Raw genomic sequence first — 22,613 nt, forward strand, 5'->3', positions numbered from 1 at the left:
ATATCACAAATAATTTGTTTCCTATTTATCTCCTCTCAGATACTGCTAATAAGAAACTCCTGCCACCCCTTCCCCAGCCCACTTCCCTGTAAGTTGGAAACAGACGATCTGTTGCCCGGGTGATATCTCATTACTAAGGCAACCAATTTGGTGCATCAGTGTGAATCCCAGTTTTAAAATGTAATTATGCCAAGATGTGTACATATGCTTGCAACGTGCTTAAAAGAAATCTGTTCCCCTTTGGAAGGAAAACCTTTCCCATGTTAGATGAGAGAAAAGGGAAAATAATGCCTTTATTCTTCGCTAGCTAAAATACACCTTTTAGCCGAGCTCCCCTGCTATGCTTGGTAACGCAGCTTGCATTGGTTTCTCCCTCGCCACTTCTTTTTTTTCCTTAACTTGAGATGTTCCCGTTCCAAGACACTTCTCTCTTGAGACCTGTCACTCATAACCCAGCAGCTGTTGTCTCCATGACAACACTTTCTGGGCCCTATAAGTGGTGATAGGGGAAAAAAAATGAAAGGAAAGAAACCCATGGCTACATTTTCATTGCAGATCTCTTTTTTAATTATTGGAAGCTCAAGAGATTACTCTTTATAAGGAATTAATTAGTGAAGGGGAAGTGATTCCAGAATAGATGTGTGCATTAAATTAGAAACTTCTGAACAGTGAGGATTGCTAGCCTAGACGCAAATCAAAGATCTTACAGGTAGGTGTCCAAGCAAAAGCTGCAGAGCAGTGAATTTGTCTTCCTCAACAAAAATGACTGTGTTTAAAAAGAAAAAAAGAGCATTTGGGGTGTGGGGGGCATTTAATTACCAACCTTATTAAATAATGAGATCCGTGTAACTCATTACATTTCCCGTTTTCTGTAGCTGCCAGATAGCTCAGGACCCAGGTTTGTACTCAAACCCAGGAAGCACTCTCGTCTGGGATTTTGAGTGGGACTGCCTCCCTCCCACCGCCAGCCTTGCTCCCACGGCCTCGCTGTCCTCCTGTTACCCAACTTGGAGGCCTGCATTGTCCATGTCACTTCCATGTAAATTCCCTCTGATCCCTTCAGAAATAATTGGGTAATAAATATTAAAGGCAGTGACGGAAATATTTTATTGTCATGGCCATTCACTACAGTGGCAGCACTGACATCTCATGTAAAATATCACCCCAAAAAGGATAATTTTTAAAACTGACGTTGTAAAGGGCTTTTCTAAAGTACCACATATTTCATTAAGCTAAAACCCTTTCTGGATGACAGACTATGTCGTGTTTACCAAATTAGGCCTACAACAGACTATATGTGGTTTAAGTGTCAGCGCTACTGTGTTGGGGTGTATTGTATGCTTTTTCTGACGACACCAAATGTATGTAACTATTACCAAGAAATATAAGTATATCGGGGGATTGCTCATATTCTTTGCCATGGCAAATTTAAACATTCTACTTGGACTATCAAGTTTTGCAAGTGAAAAAAAAATGTTTTCGAGCCCTGGCCGGTCTGCCTAAGTGGTTAGAGTGTCAGCCCACACACCTTATAGTATGATTGTGTTAAAGGAGTTCATGGTAAGCGCATGGTAAGTCCCATGTGTTTGCTATTATTATTAACATTGATATTATTAATACTAGTATTTGGTTTGGATTTGTATCAGTTAACTGTTGCCACAGTTGTGCCACAGACCACCCATCTTAGTTTCCTGTAGCTGCTGTAAAAAAATATCACAAGCCCGAACCAGTTTGGCTCAGTGGATAGAGCATCAGCCTGCGGACTGATGGGTCCCGGGTTTGATTCCGGTCAAGGGCACATGCCCGGGTTGCAGGCTCAATCCGCAATAGGGTGCATGGGAGGCAGCTGATCAGTGATTCTCTGTCATCATTGATGTTTCAATCTCTCTCTCCCTCTCCCTTCCTCTCTGAAATCAATAAAAAAAAATACATATTTTTTAAAAGTATCACAAACTTGGTGGCTTAAAACACCATTTATTCTGACACAGCTCTGGAGGCCAGAAGTCTGAAATCAGTTCCTCTGGGCCAAAGTCAAGGTGTTGTCACAGGCCACCCCCTGTGGCTCCAGAGAAAAATCCCTTCCTTGCTCTTCCAGCTTCTGGGAGCTGCCAGATTCCATGGCCTGTGGCTCCAATCGCTGCCTCCAGGGGCAGTGCCTTCCCTTCGGTCTTCTTATCTCCCACTGCTTCCCTCTCCTAAGTGTGTATACGTGATCGCCTTGAAGGTCCAACCAGATAATTCGGGTAATCTACCCATCTCAAGATCCTTAACCCAATCATGTCTGCAAAGTCCTTTTTTGCCACATGAGGTAACGTGTAGGTTCCAGGGGTTAAGAGGTAGCTGCCTTTCAGGGGACAATATTTAGTTTACCACACTGACACATAATGGATGTAGCAGTCAGAATTTATCTCTTCCTCGTGCACCTGGGGTTTGGCCATTCTTGGCTAACCCCATCCAGGTCAGGGGTTGAATATAAGTTGGCTTCACATGTTGCTAATTTTTTCTAAAGTCGGTGGACCCCTGGGCATGTTCTTCTTATGTTACTAGCAAAAGCCTAAGAGGGCAAGGCCGACCACACAAGCATGTCCCACACTTCTCGGGTCACATGCATTTATTTTTTTAAGTATATTTTATTGATTTTTTACAGAGAGGAAGGGAGAGGGATAGAGAGCTAGAAACATAGACCAGCTGCCTCCTGCACACCTCCTACTGGGGATGTGCCCGCAACCAAGGTACATGCCCTTGACCAGAATCAAACCTGGGACCTTTCTGTCCACAAACCGATGCTCTACCCACTGAGCCAAACCAGTTAGGGCAGGTCACGTGCATTTATATCCTATGGACCAAAGCACATCACATCAAGGGGGTGACCCACGTAGGTCAAGAGGGAAAGCATGAATATTGGCTATAACACTGTACCCTGGCATAGGGTTCTCTGTAGATGACAGTAACTTAAAGCTCAATGAGCAATCTGTGGACTAATTTGGTAGAGGAAGAAAATCCAGAATTTAAAGCAGTTACCTAGTAATAAGATGGTTTTCTATCATTATTATCTGATGAGTAAGTCAAGGGGCTATGTCTATAGTGGTCATACTCTGGTCAAGTAAATACATTCCTGAGTGCCATGATCCTAGGAAACTGGTTTCATGGCTTTTATGTAGGGAATAAACCTTTACAGACATGGAAACTCTGAGACTCTTTGGGGCTGCGTAGCTCCTTTTTTTTTTTTTAATATATTTTATTGATTTTTCACAGAGCGGAAGGGAGAGGGATAGAGAGTTAGAAACATCAGTGAGAGAGGAATATCGATCAGCTGCCTCCTGCACACCTCCTACTGGGGATGTGCCCGCAACCAAGGTACATGCCCTTGGCCGGAATCGAACCTGGGACCTTTCAGTCCGCAGGCCGATGCTCTACCCACCGAGCCAAACCAGGTAGGGCTGCCTAGCTCCTTTTGCCAAACAGTGACACAGTGGAGTCCGTGAAGGTATGGAAAAGAAGCAAGGGTTTTCTGCCCCTGCTAGCTCCTTTTGCCAAACATGGAGTCCATGAAGGTATGGAAAAGAAGCAAGGGTTTTCTGCCCCTGTGGGAAAACAGATCGCCTCTCATGGAGAGAAGTGCACGGGAGCTGCTGAGTTCGAGCCAAAGGTACATTAATTGATGTATCATATCATGTTTTCTGTGGCCGATGAGTTTGAATGGCTAGTTCAGTTAAGTAATCTACCCAAGAGTTGGTTTCTTGTACAGTAATCAGAATCTGACGTTTGTTCATTTGAGAACCAGTAGACAGTATTTGTACATTTGAAAGAATTTCCCAACCTAGTTTCTTCTTTTCTTCTTTCTTCTCATTCCAGTAATGGAGGACTTACATCATTTTCACAGGCCCACTGGGAAAAGGAAAAATGCACAGTAGGCTTTATGGGCTCTTTCTTAGTCTCAGTGACTTAGAATGCGGAGGCATTGTCACGTTTTCCTTGATCACTTGGTAAGATGCAGTGACACTGAGGTGTTGACTTTTGTCGAAAGGGCAGTAGTTTCGTGAAAAGCCCTGTAGCTGAACAGGAAAGTAGGCACTTACTTTAAGATATCCACATTTTTATAGCTATAACAGGACCGGCTTGTTTAAGGTGGAGATTTTACACTTTTCGAGAAATTCTTTCCATGTAAAAGGAATACTCACTGAAAACCAGACTCTCATGCAGCATGTTACTCATTGGCAACCTAGCAACATGTTTTCAAGGTGATGCTTGTTCCCGCTAGATTGCTCCAGAATTATGAACGTTGGTTTTGAAATTCTGTTGAGACTCGAGAGCTGTGTGGCGGCTGCCGTGTGTTTCTTCTTGAACGTTTTGTAATTTGCTTGGCGCATCTTCACAGTTGTGTAACAGGACAAGCTAGCTGTCTATTTCTTTCAAGTGAGCACTTAAAAACTCTAAGATTCCTGTGTCCCCCTTGCATATAAAGCAGTCTGAAGGGCCTTTTTATATTTTTACGGATATTTTGTTTATTGGAGCTGATAAGTGTCCATTCAAAAAAAATGGTGTTTATTGCTAAGGACTCTTTGGAAATAGAGTGATGAGTATAATAGAAATCGTTTTGTCCTCAGTGAGATAAAAGTAAGTCAACAATTACAAATTGTGTCACAGTCATGAAGGAAAGGAAGAGCTGATTGGGGCATTCAGAGGACAAGGGGAATGTATTTTAAGACTGGCTGGTCAGGGAAGACTTCTCTGAGGAGGTGGCCTCAAGCTGAGAGCTAAAGAATGAGAAGGCACGGACTCCAGGACAACTTCAGGGAGAGGAGATTTGCAGAGGGAAATAACCTGAGTAAAGAGGCTGCGGCAGGAAAGGGCTTGGCCACCTGGAAGGCATTGTAAGCAGTGTCACTGCCGTGTCTGTGCTCTGTCCCCTTTTCCGCCCGTGCACTCCCATTTCTTCAAGGTTCCCTGCCGCAGGGTTCATGTCTGCACAAGCGTTCAGTTGGAACTCGGGTTTCGGTTTCCGAGAAGGCCATCCGGAGGGCAGCTAGGTGTAGAAGAGTCCCATGAAACATAGATCACACGCTAGTCAAAATGAATGAAAAAGACCCACGTGAAGGGTAGATTTTGATGATCCTAAAAGATTTCCAAGTTTCTCCAACAGAAAGCACTGTTTAGGCATCTCATGCTGGCGTTCCATTGAAAAGCAGTCTGACTTATTCTCTGAATTCAGGAGATGCTTGCTCCGACCTTTCATAAAAGGGTTGATTTATTATGACTGATATTAAAACCTATAGCATGTACCCTTCTCACTGTAGCTCGTGCCTTTTGCACACGAGTCATTCTGTATGTGCGTGCATGCATAGATTCCCCCCCCCCTTCCCCCATGGCTTCCCAGTGGCTTTCTGCACCATTGTTTCAGAGGAGACACCCTTAGAAAGGTTTCCGGCATTAACTCTTCTCACCGCCTGACCAGGTAGGAGCTAACTTAGATTCAGTCCGTTCGTGTGAGTTGGATGCAAATAATACATTTCTCCTATCATACCCATTGGCTGTATCTGCTAACTCGGTAGTATTTCAAAAAATACAGTTTTTAGTGGTCATTTCACACATCTTTAAATCTGGATAATCTACTGGAATATACATACTAGTAATCTGCCATTCATGGAGTGGTTGTAACATAAAGGCTCTCTCCTACTTGTGATTGAGTCTCCCTCATGCCCCCATGGAGCTTACGTTTTAACAAAACAAATTCATTTGACAGGCACATACTTGATTTTAAAGTAGAGAAGGCCTCTTTCTAAGTATAGCAGCAGCAAAAAAAGAATTCATAAGCGCAAAGATTGATAGGTGTCCCTGCATAAACATTTAAAACTTCTGTTTCTCAAAAAATACCATTGTATCACAGCATATTCAGTTACTACCCCCCCCCAAAAAAAGGAAAGAAAATGCAATTAAACTGGCATAGAATATAGCAGGGATTTTGTTCATAAAGCAGGAAGCCTACTAGTATTTATTAGTCTTTCTTTTGGATCATCTTCATTCTCAGTGTGGCTCCCCCTGGTGGTTGCACAGTGGCTGCTCAGGATTTCAGCAGCCACATGTTTTTCTCCTTGTCCCAGGAGTCACTTCTAGAAAGTCCTTGGACATTCTCTCAGAAAAGAGAGAACATTTTCTTTCTCAGAAACACCTAGCAAAACTATTCTCATGTTTCATTGGCCTGAACCAAATAACCATGGCCAGGATTTGGTAAAAGGCAAAATGCTAAGCAATCTTTGTAAATATAATAAAAGGCTAGCTTATTTCATGTAATGAAAAGCCCTTACAAATCATTATATGAAATTATGAATAGACAAAAAAAGAAACGAAGAGAGAATTCACAAAAGGAAATACTCAAATAGCTAGTGAATTTTTGGAAAGTTGTATAACAAAGCAATTTAATCATAGCAACAGTATATTATGCGATCAGTTGAGTTAATTCTTTTTAACTATTCACATGGTAGAGTTTGGAAATGGGTACTTTAATGTAGCAGTTGAAAACATAAATGGATCACAACAGCGATTCTGTTTCTAAAACTGCCATAAGTCATTTGTGTGCGGGAATTTATTAACAATGATACTAAAAATACCTCATACTATGGGGTTGTTTAACTGAATTACATGCATCTATCTTAGTACTGTGAGGCCATTCAGAATCACTTTATGGGAGGATATCTGATCCCATGAGAAAATGGGCCTGGTATATCAAATAAAAGCATTGCAAAGCACTTTATGATTATTATCTTTGATTATTATGATCTTTTTTACTTTTTATCTTTATTGTTGAAAGTATTACACGTGTCTCCCTTCCTCCCCCCATTGAGCACTTTATGGTTATTATTTGATCTCAGTTTTGTATAAAATATGTATGCAATCATAAAAGAAAAATGGTTACATACATTTTTAAACAACTTCCATATGGCAGTATACCTTAAACAGTATCAAAAGATCATTGACATATTGGAAAAAATATTGAAAACACCAATGACAAAAGGGTGATATTTTAATTTATAAAGATCTCATACAAACCAATAAAAAAGCCAACCCAAAGAAAATGTATTTTTAAAAGTTTACCTAAAAAGAATTACAAATGACTGATAAAAATATAAATTTTTCAAAATAGATTCTAGGGAAGTTAGTTGAAAAATTAATCATATTCCTGTTGACATCCATTTTAAATCTGTTCTGACTTGATTGATATATGACAAAGAAACCTCAGTTTTTCAATATTGTGTTATAAAACATTTCTTGGGGAAGAAATAGGTTAGGTAGTAGGATATTTTAGATTTACAAGTACAAGGTTATGTTTCTGGTAAAATTGTCAGTAATAAAAATAGTTATAACTATGGGTACAGATATAAAGCCTAAACTTTGCTGAGCAAATCTGGCATTTTATCTTATCTATATTTTTCTGTAAATAGTAGCATTTCTTTCTGCATCACCACAACATTATTCTACCATGACCTACTTATTACTCTGATCACATGTATCACCTATTAGTATGAGAAATCGTGTATCCAAACAGCACAGTTGTGGTTTTTCTTTTTGTAATTGAGCTATGACCAGTGATGGTCTTCATAGTTAATCATCTTATGTTCTACTTGTGCTGTGTAAACTTGAACTATAGAATAGGTATCTGACCTTACTTATTTTGCCATTCCTCCATTAATTACAACCTAAGGCAAGAAAATGAAAGCATATTTGATGTTTACCCTAAGAAATACAAGGGCCTTTTTCCAGATTATTCCCTTCCCCCAAGATTCAGGGCACATCTTCACTCGGTACCACCATCACAGTGAGCACCCGTAACTGGTGGCATGTTGGGGTTCAGGAATTTGTTGGGGAGCACTGGTCTAAGCCCCCTGCCCACTACCAGAGCCAGGCTGCTAGCAGGAGCTGTGTGTGGTTAGGCGCATTCCTCTGTAGAAGCAGGGTTCCCAGGTCTGAAAAAGGATCATTTCTCAAAGCCAAGCATTTGCCAGCAAAACATATTAATGTGTGACTTAAAGAAACTTACATCAAATGTATTCCCTTCTTTCCCTATGGTGAATTATTAGTAAGAGAAACATATACCAGCACAATACAAATAATACATCAAGGCCCTAGCCAGTTTGGCTCAGTGGATAGAGCGTCGGCCTGTGGACGGAAGGGTCCCGGGTTCTATTCTGGTCAAGGGTATATACCTTGGTTGCAGGCTCCTCCCCAGCCCGGGCCCTGGTTGGGGCATGTGCAGGAGGCAACCAATTGATGTGTTTCTCTCACATCGATATTTCTCTCTGTCTTTCCCTCTCTCTTCCACTCTCTTTAAAAATCAATGCAAAAATATCCTTATGTGAGGATTAAAAGAAAAAAAATGTTTTTAAAACACCTATTTATAATGTATGTCAGGTGTCTAGCACAAGGCCTGGCACACAATAGTGAAATAGTGTTTTCCCTCCCTTCCCTTAAGGGTAATAACAGTAATCAGAAGTCAAAGATAGGGGTTGTCAGTTTCTTGTGCGCTTTGGATCAAAAAGAACCTTTGAAATAACACTTTTAAATTTTTGCTCAGTGTCAGTAGCTGTTCTGAGAGAATATTCGAGTGGGTGCTCTAATAAATCACCTAGTGTACATCTTTGTTTGCTTCACAGGTAAAAAACCTGAAGCCTGCCTAGGTTGGCCTGATTCCCCCCCCCCCCCCCCTTGGGGAATGCGGGCCGGGCCTCTCCCTCCAGGGGAGGACTCTGCACTCCAGCCAGGGAGCTGTCCGCTAAGCGGTGCTGGACTGCCCGCAACAGCCTGGCTTGTGGCGGAGGAATTCAAGCTTCGTTGCACGGAGGTTTGCGTCTGACCATATCTTACTTTTTAAGGCATTAGTTGTAGTTGTTACCCAGCTATCTCATGGACATTTTGGGTTTTCCTAGGACATCATAGGTATTTCCTGTTTTCCTTCGGATTCCCCAGAGAAACCACCCAGACAAGTAGGAATTTGGGAAATTCTTGTAGAATAAGCAAACACTCCAGAGAATGCTTATGCCAAAGTGGCATATTTGGGGATGGCATATCTTGACCCCCTTCAAAATGAATGAGTAGTCTGTGTACAAAGGATTCTACAGTCAAATATGTTTTTAAAATTCTGTTAAAGTTTATTTACATGGAACTTCTCCAAACTTTTCATATGCTAATGTGAATCTCCAAAAAGGATTGCAGTAAGCATCTTTCCCAAACTCACTAAGAATGGAACCCCTTTTTCAGGGAGCATTTCAAAGGCCCTGTGTCCCAGAATTCATCTGGAACTCTTCAGAAATGAATATTAGGATGCACCTTTGGCTGGTGCTTTCAAATAACAGTTGTTATCTGAGTTTTTTGAGTGACCTAAGGAAACATTCGAATTAAGATCATTTGTAAGCACCTGCAGCAGAGGTGTGCTGGGTATTTTTTTTAAGGAGTGCTGCATGCTTTAGATCAGCGGTTCTCAACCTGTGGGTCGAGACCCCTTTGGGGGTCGAACGACCCTTTCACAGGGGTCACCTAAGACCATCGGAAAGCACATATATAATTACATATTGTTTTTGTGATTAATCACTATGCTTTAATTATGTTCAATTTGTAACAACGAAAATACATCCTGCATATCAGATATTTACATTACGATTCATAACAGTAGCAAAATTACATTATGAAGTAGCAATGAAAATAATTTTATGGTTGGAAGTCACCACAACATGAGGAACTGTATTAAAGGGTCACGGCATTAGGAAGGTTGAGAACCACTGCTTTAGATGCTAGGCATAAAGGAAGAAAAGTCAGCACATTGGTGACACAAGGTAAAAGCCCGGCCGTCCCTGACCAGATGGTGAGCCACTTCGACATCAGATGGAGGTGGGTCTGGGGCTGACAAGGTGGTACACACCTTCAGACAAATTTGAAACATCCCCAGACACCTCATTGTATCTGCTCAAATGCCCAGACACTTGACCAGAACCCTGTAGTTCTGGGTCAAGAAGCAACTTTGAGAAAGCCTTAACCTGAGAAATTTTGACGATGAATTATCCGTTGGGTACCTCCTTTTTAAAGAAAACAAACCAGCCGAAACCGGTTTGGCTCAGTGGATAGAGCGTCGGCCTGCGGACTGAAGGGTCCCGGGTTCGATTCTGGTCAAGGGCATGTACCTGGGTTGCGGGCACATCCCCAGTGGGAGATGTGCAGGAGGCAGCTGATCGATGTTTCTCTCCCATCAATGTTTCTGGCTATCTATCCCCCTCCCTTCCTCTCTGTAAAAAATCAATAAAAAATATTAAAAAAAAAAAAAGAAAAGAAACCAAACTATAAAGAAAGCAGCCTCTTCAGTACAGCTCCACCAAGGGTTAGCTTTTGAGCAAGGCTGGCTCCCGAAGGGCCCGTCAGATTGACCTGACCTGTTGACTGGAGTAATTTTAGTTTCATTTGTCTTCAAAACAGTTATAATTTGGGTGTTGCTAGGGTTCATGTTAAGCTGGGCTTCTGACTGTAATTGACCAAGAGGTTCAGTTGCTTCTTGAAGTTACAGTTACTAAGGGGTTGTCAGATATGGCATCGTCGTAGTAAAGAAATCATTCATGGGCAACAGTTGTATGCACTAAAGAATTGCTAGGCTAATGGATCTGGACAAGGCCACATAGAAAATGTATGAGTCCTACATGAAGGTTCACAGGTTGGCTAACTGGGCAAGTGAGCCTACCAGATCCAGATGAAGCAGCTCAGGGGTGGGCGTTTCTAAATTACATTCCGAGAGGCGCGTGCATGTGCACGCGCGCGCGCGCGCGCGCGCGCACACACACACACACACACACATAGTTAAAGAAACCAGCAGGGCTTATAAGGATCAAGCTCACATGCACTTCGCTTTTTTGTTGTTGTTATAGGGGGTGCATGTTTTTCTTGTCTCTGTCTTTATTTTAATGGTTTTAATTTGTTGATTGACTAAAGATTTGGTCGTTTCATTACTTCTTAATTTTCCCCTAGATCATCTCAAAATGCTATTTCTATCTATAAAACCAAGGAATAGCATGTCAAGAACTATGCTAAGAACCTACCAATTATACCCACTGGATTTTATTTTCTTCTCAGCACATATTAAATGAGGGGTGAGGGGGAAACATGGAGAACTAGAAAAAAAGGAGAGCTGGCCTGTGTTTATTTCTGAGACTAAACTGAAGATATGTAATTGACCTACTTCTTCATAGAGTGTAAACTAGAATCCTTCATCTCTTGCAAAGTACATCTCGTTCTTTAATGACTGCCAGATGTGGCTTTGCCGTGCCTGACCACGGAGGAAGTGTGCACCAGGGGAAAGCATGGCAGGGTTAAGGCGGCACTATGAAACCTCTGGTTAAACATGACAGATGGTATTTACAGCCACTCTCTCTCAGAAACCCTCACTGAGCAGGAAGGGGTGAGAACTGGAGAAACCCACAAGGACGGATGGAACCATGGGGAAACAGCAGCAGACAAGAGGCATCTGCCTGGTTTTGGAAGTAAATGGATGTGTGGTTAGTTACTCTCCCAAGCAGGTGGAGAAGCTGAGATCTAGGTGCCTGCAGAGAAGGCAGACAAGAGAGCCAGTTCACCTGGCCACAGGGCTCTGGAAAGACTCAGGAGTGGGAGGGACCCAGTAGGGGTGAGGAGTAGAGCTCCAGGAGCAGGTTGACGATAAAGCTGCAGGTTCATGCCCTGGCCAGCTGGTTCAGTTGGTTAAAAAATTGTCCCATACACCAAAAGGTTGCAGGTTTGATTCCTGGTCAGGACTCATAACTAGGTTGTGGGTTCGATCAGGGGTCAGAGTGTGTATGGAAGGTGACTGATGAATGTTTCTCTCTCACATTGTTGGCTCTCTCGCTCGCGCGCGCTCTCTCTCTCTCTCTCTCTCTCTCTCTCACACACACACACACACACACACACACACACACACACACAATAAAAAAGGCATATCCTTGGGTGAGGATTTAAAAAAAATAAAACTGCAGGTTCACAAAATTCCTTCCCCCAAATTTCCTGAAATTAACAAAAGTGGAAAAATAACAAATCATGTCATCAACCCTGAAACCAAAAAGAGATCTCAACTTTATACCATAAACTTTGAGAAGTGTCATCCAAAAATAAAAACTTGGACCAATTGAAAGAGGTGCAAAAAAAAAAAACAATCAATATGTTTGCCAAAGAAAAGACTGGAACATGGTGAAGTACAGGAGGGAATTCTGAGAAGCTTTGCTGCTTTTCAGGGCTCTGGCTTTTAGTATAAAGATATACCAGAGGGAAGACTTAGAACAACCCACACCTTCACTGGGGAGCCTTTCTTCCATCAAGAAGACGTCTTCCCTTAGGCAAGAAAAGTCAAGGAAGTTTACCATCTTTCCTGCCTCTGATGCATCAATACATGGGCAAGGAATAGGGGACGCGTCTGCTAGGAATAATTATTACAGCCACAAGAAAAAGCTCCACAAGACATAGCAATAGAGTGTCAGGAGCCTACGGTACCTTCAGGCAGCGGAGCAGACCTCTGATGCTCTCCTTTTATTTGTATCAGGGAAGGAACTCAATGACCCCTGAGCCCCAGCTCTCTGTTCACTCTGCTTGAGCGGCTGAAAGATGGGATGAGGCATATAAATCACGGACATCCCGTCCATGTGATCCATGGAAGAATAAAATCAGATCCAATCGGAAACTATTTGGGGTAGATGGAATGCTGAGAAGGAAAGATTTCAGGTCATATTGACATATGACTAATGCAAAAAAATTCTGCATATACCAAAGGAGACAAAAATTCAGATACTCATAACAACCAATGTATATAGGGTTCCAGCTCCCCACCAGGCACTATTTGGTGTGCATTGTCTCCTTTAGTCCTCATAATAGCACTACAAGATAAGCATTGTTATCATCCTCATGTTTACAGATAAAACTAGGTTAGGAGCTTGCCCAAGTTAAACCAGCTGGTAAGAGGGGGCTCAGGACTTGAACACAGGCAGTCTGAGTCCAGGGCCTGTTCTCATCTGCTCTGCTCTTCTCCGTCACGAAACACACAACATTGTAGGCACCTGCTTTGTACTCTCAGATTAAAGAGAATAGAAATTCACTGGCCATGTACCCTTTCTTGAAAGCTTCTGGAGGGAGGAAAACCAAGAAAAAGAAAGACTTGCACTCAGGAATCAGGAATCCAACAGGAAGAGTGCAGTGGCCTGAAGGGGAATGTGAAAGAGAAAGGTTCAATTGATGGGCTTGACAACTGGAAAGATTATTGTTGACTATTTGATGGGTCTGTTAGAGCATTTGGCATTAACCGTAAGTGTCCTATATAATGAAAGGGTAATATGCAAATTGACCCTAACGGTGGAACGACCAGTCACTATGATGCACACTGACCTGCGTTGAGCGTCTGCCCCCCTGGTGGTCAGTGCAATCCCACAGGGGGAGCTCCGCTCAGCCACAAGCTGGGCTGATGGCTGTGAGCGCAGCAGCGGTGATGGGAGCCTCTCCCACCTCCTCGGCAGCGCTAAGGATGTCTGACTGCGGCTTAGGCCTGCTCCCGGGTGGACATCCCCCGAGGGCTCCCAGGCTGCAAGAAGCACAGGCTGGGCTGAGGGACCCCCCAAGTGCATGAATTTTTGTGCACCAGGCCTCTAGTATAGTAAATAAAGCAGACCTTTAAAATAAGACAGCAGTTAACGACAAGTTAAAACAACTTTCCCTGACATAGTAATGAGAGGGAAGTCCTATTATATAGTGGTGAATCAAATTAATATGGAATATGAATATAGTATTTAAATTATACTATATAACAATAACATAAACACTGTCGACTTTAAATTTTTAAATGTAATTATTATGGGGATGATAAAGGAGAGGTTCGAGTGATGGCAAGAGAGCTACATCACCAACTTCTGTAATTTGGGTATGTCTGAAAGGATCAACCAAGAAAGAATAGTGTGCATGATATTAGTAAATACCAGAAGAAGCGGTTAAAGTTGTTTGTGTGGAATGGGACTTCGAGGTGGGGTTCGGTGGCTGCGGCTTACTGCTCCCGGGTGGACATCCCCCGAGGGCTCCCAGGCTGCAAGAAGCACAGGCTGGGCTGAGGGACCCCCCAAGTGCATGAATTTTTGTGCACCAGGCCTCTAGTATAGTAAATAAAGCAGACCTTTAAAATAAGACAGCAGTTAACGACAAGTTAAAACAACTTTCCCTGACATAGTAATGAGAGGGAAGTCCTATTATATAGTGGTGAATCAAATTAATATGGAATATGAATATAGTATTTAAATTATACTATATAACAATAACATAAACACTGTCGACTTTAAATTTTTAAATGTAATTATTATGGGGATGATAAAGGAGAGGTTCGAGTGATGGCAAGAGAGCTACATCACCAACTTCTGTAATTTGGGTATGTCTGAAAGGATCAACCAAGAAAGAATAGTGTGCATGATATTAGTAAATACCAGAAGAAGCGGTTAAAGTTGTTTGTGTGGAATGGGACTTCGAGGTGGGGTTCGGTGGGCAAGGGGAAGAGCTATTGTCTTTTTTCTGTAGCATTTCTGTATTATTTGATTTTTTCAACTAGACTAAACCAAGAATACAGATGACATTTTAAAAGTTGTAAAAAACAACAACAAAAAACCTATGGCTTAAAAAGCACTTACTTATAAAATGTTTTTTCCCAAATTGCTAAAGCATCTAACCAAAAACATTTTAATAAGAAGCTCTATAAAACACTTCTTGGAAATTAAAGATTGGTGTTTTTTTATATAGATGTAGTTCCAAGGAGTCTTACTTTCCTTCCTCTTAAAAGGAAGGCAACAAACAGTATGAAACTTTAAAAAATGTGTTTTCTTTAAGAAATTGAATCACAGACGTCCACCCTGTAATTGTATTCTTTTGGTTTTTCAAGATACTAAAGAAGGAACCTTTATTTTAGTGCCTGGGTGGAGGCGTAACAAAGCCATTTGTAGGATGGATTTGGCTACAGAGCAGGGGGCCCTTTTGACTAAAAAGGGTTTCTGTACCGAAGCCACAGAGTGAGTTTCCATTGCCCCATTGTCTATATATTCTGTTTATATGTGAACTCGAGGTTCCTACCACAGATTGCACCTCGTCATGTTTTCCTTCCACATCATGGTTTTCCTGGACCTGTTGGTTCCTCTTTGAGGTCCCCTGATGACCTCCTCGCATGGAGCAAGCAAACAGACCTATTGTGCAGCAGGCTGAAAAGGGAGAACATTGCAAACACATGGTGCCAATTTAGGAGTCTGCACCAAGAGACCCAAGATGACTGAATAAAAGAGGCGTTGCATGAGTTTTTCTGAGAGAAACTGGTGGGCACAGTTGGGGATTTAAGAAGAAATAAAAGAAACCCGAAGGAACCTGGGGAACCCATACGGTGGGCTTTGAACTAGAGGTTGCAAATCTTGGTCTTCAGAGGCCAGAGACAGGCAGGGAGATAACACCCCCGGCCTGAGATTTGGGGTGGTCACTTAAGAAGCAGCAGTCAATAACTGGAACATGATGGTGGTGTACACAGGAGTTTATTGTCAAAGAAAGCAGTTAGTCGTTTGAGCTGTTGCAGACTGTGGTAGCAGAAAGGAGAAGGGTTTGTACTGGAAATATTGTGGAAGCAAGACTTGGGGTGGTGGTGAAGAGCATATATAGGGAAAGAGCCATTGATGAAGATTACATCAGCTTTCTCTTTGCTTGAGAGCTTGAGAAGTATGGGAACCTAAAAAATATATAAGTATCTCTGCCTGGCTGGTGCAGCTCAGTGGTGAAACATCGACCCATGAACCAGGAGGTCATGGTTCAATTCCCAGTCAGGGCACATTCTCGGATTTCGGGCTCGATCCCCACTAGGGGGTGTGCAGGAGGCAGCTGATCAGTGACTCTCTCCCATTGTTGTTTCTATCCCCGTCTCCCTCTCCCTTCCTCTCTCTGAAATCAATAAAAACATATAAATATATATATATTTCCGACTTCCCCATGCTTGAATAAAGCTGGCATTGAGCCCTGGCCGGGTAACTCAGTTGGTTAGAGCATCGTCCCCAAATACCAAGGTTATGGGTTTGGTCTCCAGTCAGGGCACATACGAGAATCAACCAATGAATGCAGAAATAAGTGGGAGAACCAATCGATGTGTGTGTGTGTCTCTCTCTCTCTATATATATATACATCTCTCTCTCCCTCCCTCTCTCCCCCTTCTCTCTGTCTAAAAATTAAATTAAAAAGCTGGCATTGAGACATTTATATATTGTCTGATTTCTGAGCACTGAAAAGATTTTAACAATGATTCATATGGTATTGGTCATCTGTTTTATGTTTTTTTGTTTTCTAAATATGTTTTTATTGATTTTGGAGAAGGGAGAGGGAGAGAGAAACATCACTGATGAGAGATACTGGTCATCTGTTTTGCCCTTCCTGCAGGAACACATCTAAATCCTAGGGGGTTTACACAGCACCTGGAGAGGGGCTGCATATGAGTCAGTTTGTAAATGCAGTGTGGCATTGCCCTAGTGGCCATTGTACATAATCTGTGTAAAGCCAGGCTTCATAAGAGAACTACAGATGTTGATGGCTTTTGGTTTTCTGACTCATCTTGTTCCCTTTCAACATTTATCCAACATTATTTGTAGTTTGGCATTCTTCTGTTCATGCCCATAAAGTTAAAACAGGACTCTGCTTCAAACTCAGCAGGCACTCCAGTGTAGACAGTGCCCGGATAGACAGCTGGACCAGAATGACGGGCCCGACTCCCCACCGCCACCTGTTGGTGGCTGGCAGAATTGACATGTTTGGCTCTGGCTGATTTGAGTGGCACATGCAAGTTCTCCCGTTGAGTTTATAAGCAGAGGAGCTTCTATGATTTCAGAGTGACCTACTACTCAGGCAGCCAGCAACACTTTTCTTTTTCTTTTCTCTGTCGTGAAGGTGTGGCGGGGCACGCTGGCCCGCATGCGGTACAAGAGGACCAAGGCAGCCCTGACCATCATCAGATACTACCGGCACTACAAGGTGAAGTCCTACATCCACGAGGTGGCCCGGCGCTTCCACGGCGTCAAGACCATGAGAGACCACGGGAAGCACGTGAAGTGGCCAACCCCTCCCAAAGTTCTTCGCCGTTTCGAGGAGGCCCTACAGGCCATTTTTAATAGGTGAGAACTTGCTCGTATGTGCTGCCTCCATTTATGGCAGCACACTTAATGTGTCATATAAAAATCACAGTTCTTCGACCAGGAGACTGGCTCAGCTATTTGCTGTTTGAATATGTCTCCAATTTTGTAGACTTCGATTTCACAAGGCATCTGTTCCCCTCTCAAAATAGCAGAACTGTCCACTGATTTTTTTTTTCTGTAGCCATATAGACAGCAGCATGCTGCCACCCCTGGATCAAGCCATATTGAAGATGCTATTGGCATGCAGACTCTACTTTCTTCTCGTAGCAAAAAATAGCTATTAAAATCACTGCAAATAACTCAAACTAGGATTTCTGTCCATCCTTTCTGCACAGTGGTTGTCTGTCCTGCTTACCTTAAATTCACGAGGAGTTTATAATACATGTCACTGCCCAAGTCCCACCTCCAGAAATACCTGTCTAATGGAGCTTGGGAGTGGGGGCCCGAACAGAGGTCCTTTTTAAAGTTTCCCAGGAGATTTTGAATTATAAGGGAGGAAGCAACTGTTTTAGAGCATGCAGTATTTTTTAAATAAACAAGCGCCTATGTAAAATTTGATACCTTTCCATCCAGTCTTCATTTTTTTAAACTGCCCTGAATCTGAGTGTTTAGTTATTTATAACTCCTTGCTCCTGATTGTTTGAGCTTATTTGTTGCCAGTGTGCACCAGATACATTTAGCTTTGTCTTAGGTGCAGCTGTCTAGTCCCATAAGCTAAGCTAATGGTCCTCAAATGCGGTCATTTGGTGGCATAATGGTCCACGTGGAACACTGAAGTCATTGAGCGATTGGATGTAAATTGGTGGCAGATGTCAGAAGATAAAAAAGTGCATGGGAAGAAAATTTTATTTTACATATCTCATTTGCTTTACAAGAAAAAGAATGACTGCTCATAAAAAGAAAAAAATCAAACAGTGCAGATTTATTGAAAGCAAAAGTACCTAAACTCTCAGGTGTAATGCTATCAATGTTAGTTGTAGTCTTGGCAGTCTTTTTAATGCACGGATAAGTGTTTCTTCATGAATTGTATTCTCTGCAACCTGCATTTTTTACATAATCTAAAACGTAATTAAGTGATACATGACTACATGCTCATTTTTTTTAAAGTGAAATAACATAAAAATATATAGGATATAAAGTTGAAATCCTCCACACCTTCTCTTGTCTCTCCCCATTTTGTTTCTTTCCCCTGAAATAACCACTCATTAACAATTACTTTATATCCTTCTAAATCTTTGTCCTTGCACTTACAAACACACACACGTAAGAGACAGCATGATGTAATGGTTAGGAACACAAACCCTGGAGCCTGGGTTCATATTCTAGCCCTGCCACTGAACAACTGTGTAACCTTGGGCAAATTAGTTAACCTCTCTGTGCCTCAGCTTCCTTATCTGTAAAACAACAGTAACAATAGTACCTGCTCATAGGGTTGTTGAAAGAATTAGCAGTAAATACGTATATAAAGCATTTGCTCATACTATGAGTGCATATGCATCTAGAGTCACATATAATTTTGAATTTTTCCCCTCTTTTACACAAGCGAGATTATAAGTATGGTTATATGACTTGACTTAGAAATAAGTCTTGAAGACCTGTGCATGACAACAAATAAAGATCTGAGTAATATTTTTAATGGATGCAAAGAATTATTGGTTTCAATTATGTTGCTCTGTGGCCTGTACAGTCTTCCTTAGATTTTTGAGGTTTTATGTATGGCCTAGAATTGATTAGTTTTGGACGGTAACAATAGTACCTGCTCGTAGGGTTGTTAAAAGAATTATGAGTAAATACATATGTAAAGCATTTGCTTATACTATGAATGCATATGCATCTAGAGTCACATATAATTTGGAATTTTCCCCCTCTTTTACACAAGCGAGATTCTAAGTATGGTTATATGACTTGACTTAGAAATAAGTCTTGAAGACCTGTGCATGACAACAAATAAAGATCTGAGTAATATTTTTAATGGATGCAAAGAATTATTGGTTTCAATTATGTTGCTCTGTGGCCTGTACAGTCTTCCTTAGATTTTTGAGGTTTTATGTATGGCCTAGAATTGATTAGTTTTTGTAAAATTTAGTGGCAGTATACACTCAGCACCTGCTGTGCCACAGGCACTGACCTAGGTTCCAGGTATATGGTGACAAACAGCCAAGATGCAAACGACGGTCCCAGGCATCTTAGGGCTTGCAGTCAATGAGCATTTTGAAAAGACTGCGCCTGCTCAGTTTATTGACTTGTCCTCCCTTTCTCTCTCTCTCTCTCTCTCTCTCTCTCTCTCTCTCTCTCTCTCTGAATGGATCTTGCTAGTTGTATTAGTCTAGTCCAAAGGAAAACTTTTTCTGTAAAGAGCCAGAGAGTGTATATTTTGGAGGCATTTTACTGTTTTTAGGGTAGCATGCAAGCAGTCTGGGTTCATTCTACTTCATGGCAGCTTCTTGTGTTTGAGAATGAATGGTCTTGTGCTTCTGCAGTCGAATACATTGTGTTTATTTACTCGTAGATGGCGAGCATCTCAGCTCATCAAGACCATCCCTGCTTCAGACCTGCCCCAGGTCAGGGCAAAGGTTGCGGCCATGGAGATGCTGAAGGGTCAAAGGGCTGACCTTGGGCTCCAAAGAGCCTGGGAGGGCAACTATCTTGCTTCGGTAAGTGCAGGAGAACTTAAGTGGGTTCACTCCTGCTCCCTTAACAAACAAAAAAAAAAGGAGAATTTTTCTCCAAGAATTTATAGAAAAACTGACACCTTCAGAAACTAGATCCTATGAGCAACACTAAACTAAAAGTTTTATTGCTTCCAAGTGTACAACAGGTGACGTTTTCCCCACGTTAAAAAGGGTGTTCTGTCTTCTATCTGTGTGTATTAGGTACATGCTATACCATGGCTTTGACCATTTAAACCTTCCCTTGCATAACTCAGCAACTATTTTTAACTATCACCTTTATATCAGTTATTCCCAAAGCTCTGTTCCATCCCCTCTCAGATCCCTTATTTTAAATTTTTATAAGACTTTTGTTGTTAAAACAGCCCTTTAGTAGCTTACCACCTGGGATGGGGGGGGGTAAAAAGTAAGCGTGTGCAACGTCATGAGCTTATCAATAAAGCCGTGCCCTAAAAGCTCACTTTTTCATCTGAAATGCTAAGCATCATCATTCGATCACACTTCCTGTCTCTTTCAGAAGCCAGATACACCTCAGACCTCAGGCACTTTCGTCCCCGTCGCCAATGAACTGAAACGGAAGGACAAGTACATGAACGTCCTCTTCTCCTGTCACGTCCGTAAGGTAAGGCGATGCTGAGATAGACCCTCTCGGAAGGAAGAGGCTGCTTCCGATTCAGCGCCCTGAGACACGCCTTCAGTGAGACATAGCGATAGGTGCACCGCTGGCTCTGTCCTCAGGAGGCTGTGCCTGTCCGAGGGAGGCATGGATGGAAGGGCGGGGGATACTGCAGTGTCCGAGTCAGGCTATTGGCTTCATAAGGGAAGTGGATATTTTTAGCAACCATTCTTCTTAAAACCGGAGAGGGGGACCTCCTAGAGGTCAAGGATTTGTATTTTACTGAATACCTATCTTTCAAACACAAACTAGTCTGCCTGTATTTAATGGTCATTGAGTACTTTTTTATACATGTTTTATTGCTGGGTTTTTTTTTTTTAAATTTTATTGATTTCAGAGAGGCAGAGAGAGGGAGAAAGAGATAGAAATATCAGTGATGACAGAATCATTGATCAGCTGCCTCCTGCACACCGCACACTGGGGATTGAGCCCACAACACAGGCATGTGCCTTGACCAGGAATCGGACCCGTGACCTCCTTGTTCATAGCTCAATGCTCAACCACTGAGCCACGCCAGGGAGAGGGAGGAAGAACGTAGTTTGGAAAAGTGAGAAGGACATAGTGAGATTCGGAAGGGATGGGGAAAGGTTATGTGCTAGGGATATATTTGCTCACCTGGAGCAGGATGTGTGTGGACTGTTATTTACCTGGAGATGAGAGCAGCTGGGCGAGTGGAACAGGTGGAAGTTGGAATGTGGAAGGCAAGGGACATAGTTGGTTTTTTAAAAACATTTGTTTAGAAAAAGAGAGAGAGGAAATTGAAATAACTATAAAAGAACATTTTGTAAAATTATGCAAATAAAATTATGCAAGTAAATTTTAAAATGTTAATTAAGTGGGTGGACTTAAGAAAAACATTACCTAGATTAACCCCAAGAGAGATTTTGATATAAATACACCAATATTCGCAGGAGGAATTAAGAAAATATCAAAGAGTTACCTCACAACAAAGGTTCAGGTTTAGGTGATTTTAGAGGTCTTTTGTTTCACATTTTCAAAAAATACATAATCACAGTGTTATTCAGATCAAAATAATGAAATGATATTTTTCTATATAAATGTGGGAAACTTTAAAATGTTAATAACAACGAGCGTTTGCAAGAGTTTAGAGAAACACTGTTGGTTGGTAGGTCATAAAACAAGCCTCAGTAAATTTAAAAGGATTGAAATCGTACAAAGCATATTCTCTGACAATAATGGAGTAGAATTAGGAAAGAAGAACAGAAAGCAATTTCGGGGATGCACAGATAGGTGGAAATTACGTGACACACTCCTGAGCAACCAGTGGTCAAAAAAGAAATCACAGGAAAATCAGAACATTTGGAAAAGAAGATACAACATAGCAAAACTTATGGGAGGCAGTGAAAGCCATCTTAGAGGGAAATGTAATTCCTATAATAGAAGAGATGACAGATCTCATATCAATAGCCTAATCTTCTACCTTAAGACACTGCTAAAAAAAAAAAAAAAAAAAAACAAAGCAGGAAAATAAAATAGTAAAGATTAGAGCAGAAATCAATAAAATAGAGAATATAAAAATAATAGGAGATAAAACAACAAAACCAAAAGTTTTGATTTTGACAAATCTTTAGTCGGACTGACCAAATACTATAATAGAAGAAGGAGATTGAACTATTCATGAAGTTCAAAAAAACATAACTGCTGGCGTTCAGACATTCAAGTCAATGTAATATAAACTTTTAACAAAATAGGAAGCAGTCTGTTTTGAACTTAGAATGAAATAAATATCACCAAGGAAAGTTTGCTGGTATCTCAGAGTGGCTACCAAAGTCCCGAGTCTAATTCTGAGCTGAATTCAGAAACCCTAGTTTATAAGTGTACCTAGGATTGATCAGCCAATCAGGAAATGACTTTTGCTAACCAGATTTCATTGACCCGCACAAAAAAAGTATAAGCCCTAATGCCAGTAAATTTAACCAAGGAATGTACCATTCCAGCCATTTCCGCGAGTCCTCATTTCTACTATATAGGATACTTCCTCTCTAGAATCATGGTAACTATGAAGTCACATTAGTAATCAGGACAAGGGATCAAAGACTGTTGGGTGGT

The 22,613-nt window shown here is 41.6% G+C and overlaps 1 protein-coding gene across 1 annotated transcript in view; it reads left to right on the forward strand.

The window, feature by feature from the left end:
• Positions 1–22,613, forward strand: part of MYO1D (myosin ID) — a 192,208-nt gene that overhangs the window by 59,591 nt on the left and 110,004 nt on the right. Inside the window, exons 17-19 of the mRNA XM_014548831.1 lie at positions 16,954–17,177; positions 19,708–19,852; positions 20,385–20,499. Of these exons, the coding sequence (XP_014404317.1) occupies positions 16,954–17,177; positions 19,708–19,852; positions 20,385–20,499 (484 nt within the window). The remainder of the gene's footprint in view (positions 1–16,953; positions 17,178–19,707; positions 19,853–20,384; positions 20,500–22,613) is intronic.

This window comes from Myotis brandtii, unplaced genomic scaffold (genome assembly GCF_000412655.1).
Source record: "Myotis brandtii unplaced genomic scaffold, ASM41265v1 scaffold523, whole genome shotgun sequence".
Taxonomy (NCBI): Eukaryota; Metazoa; Chordata; class Mammalia; order Chiroptera; family Vespertilionidae; genus Myotis; species Myotis brandtii.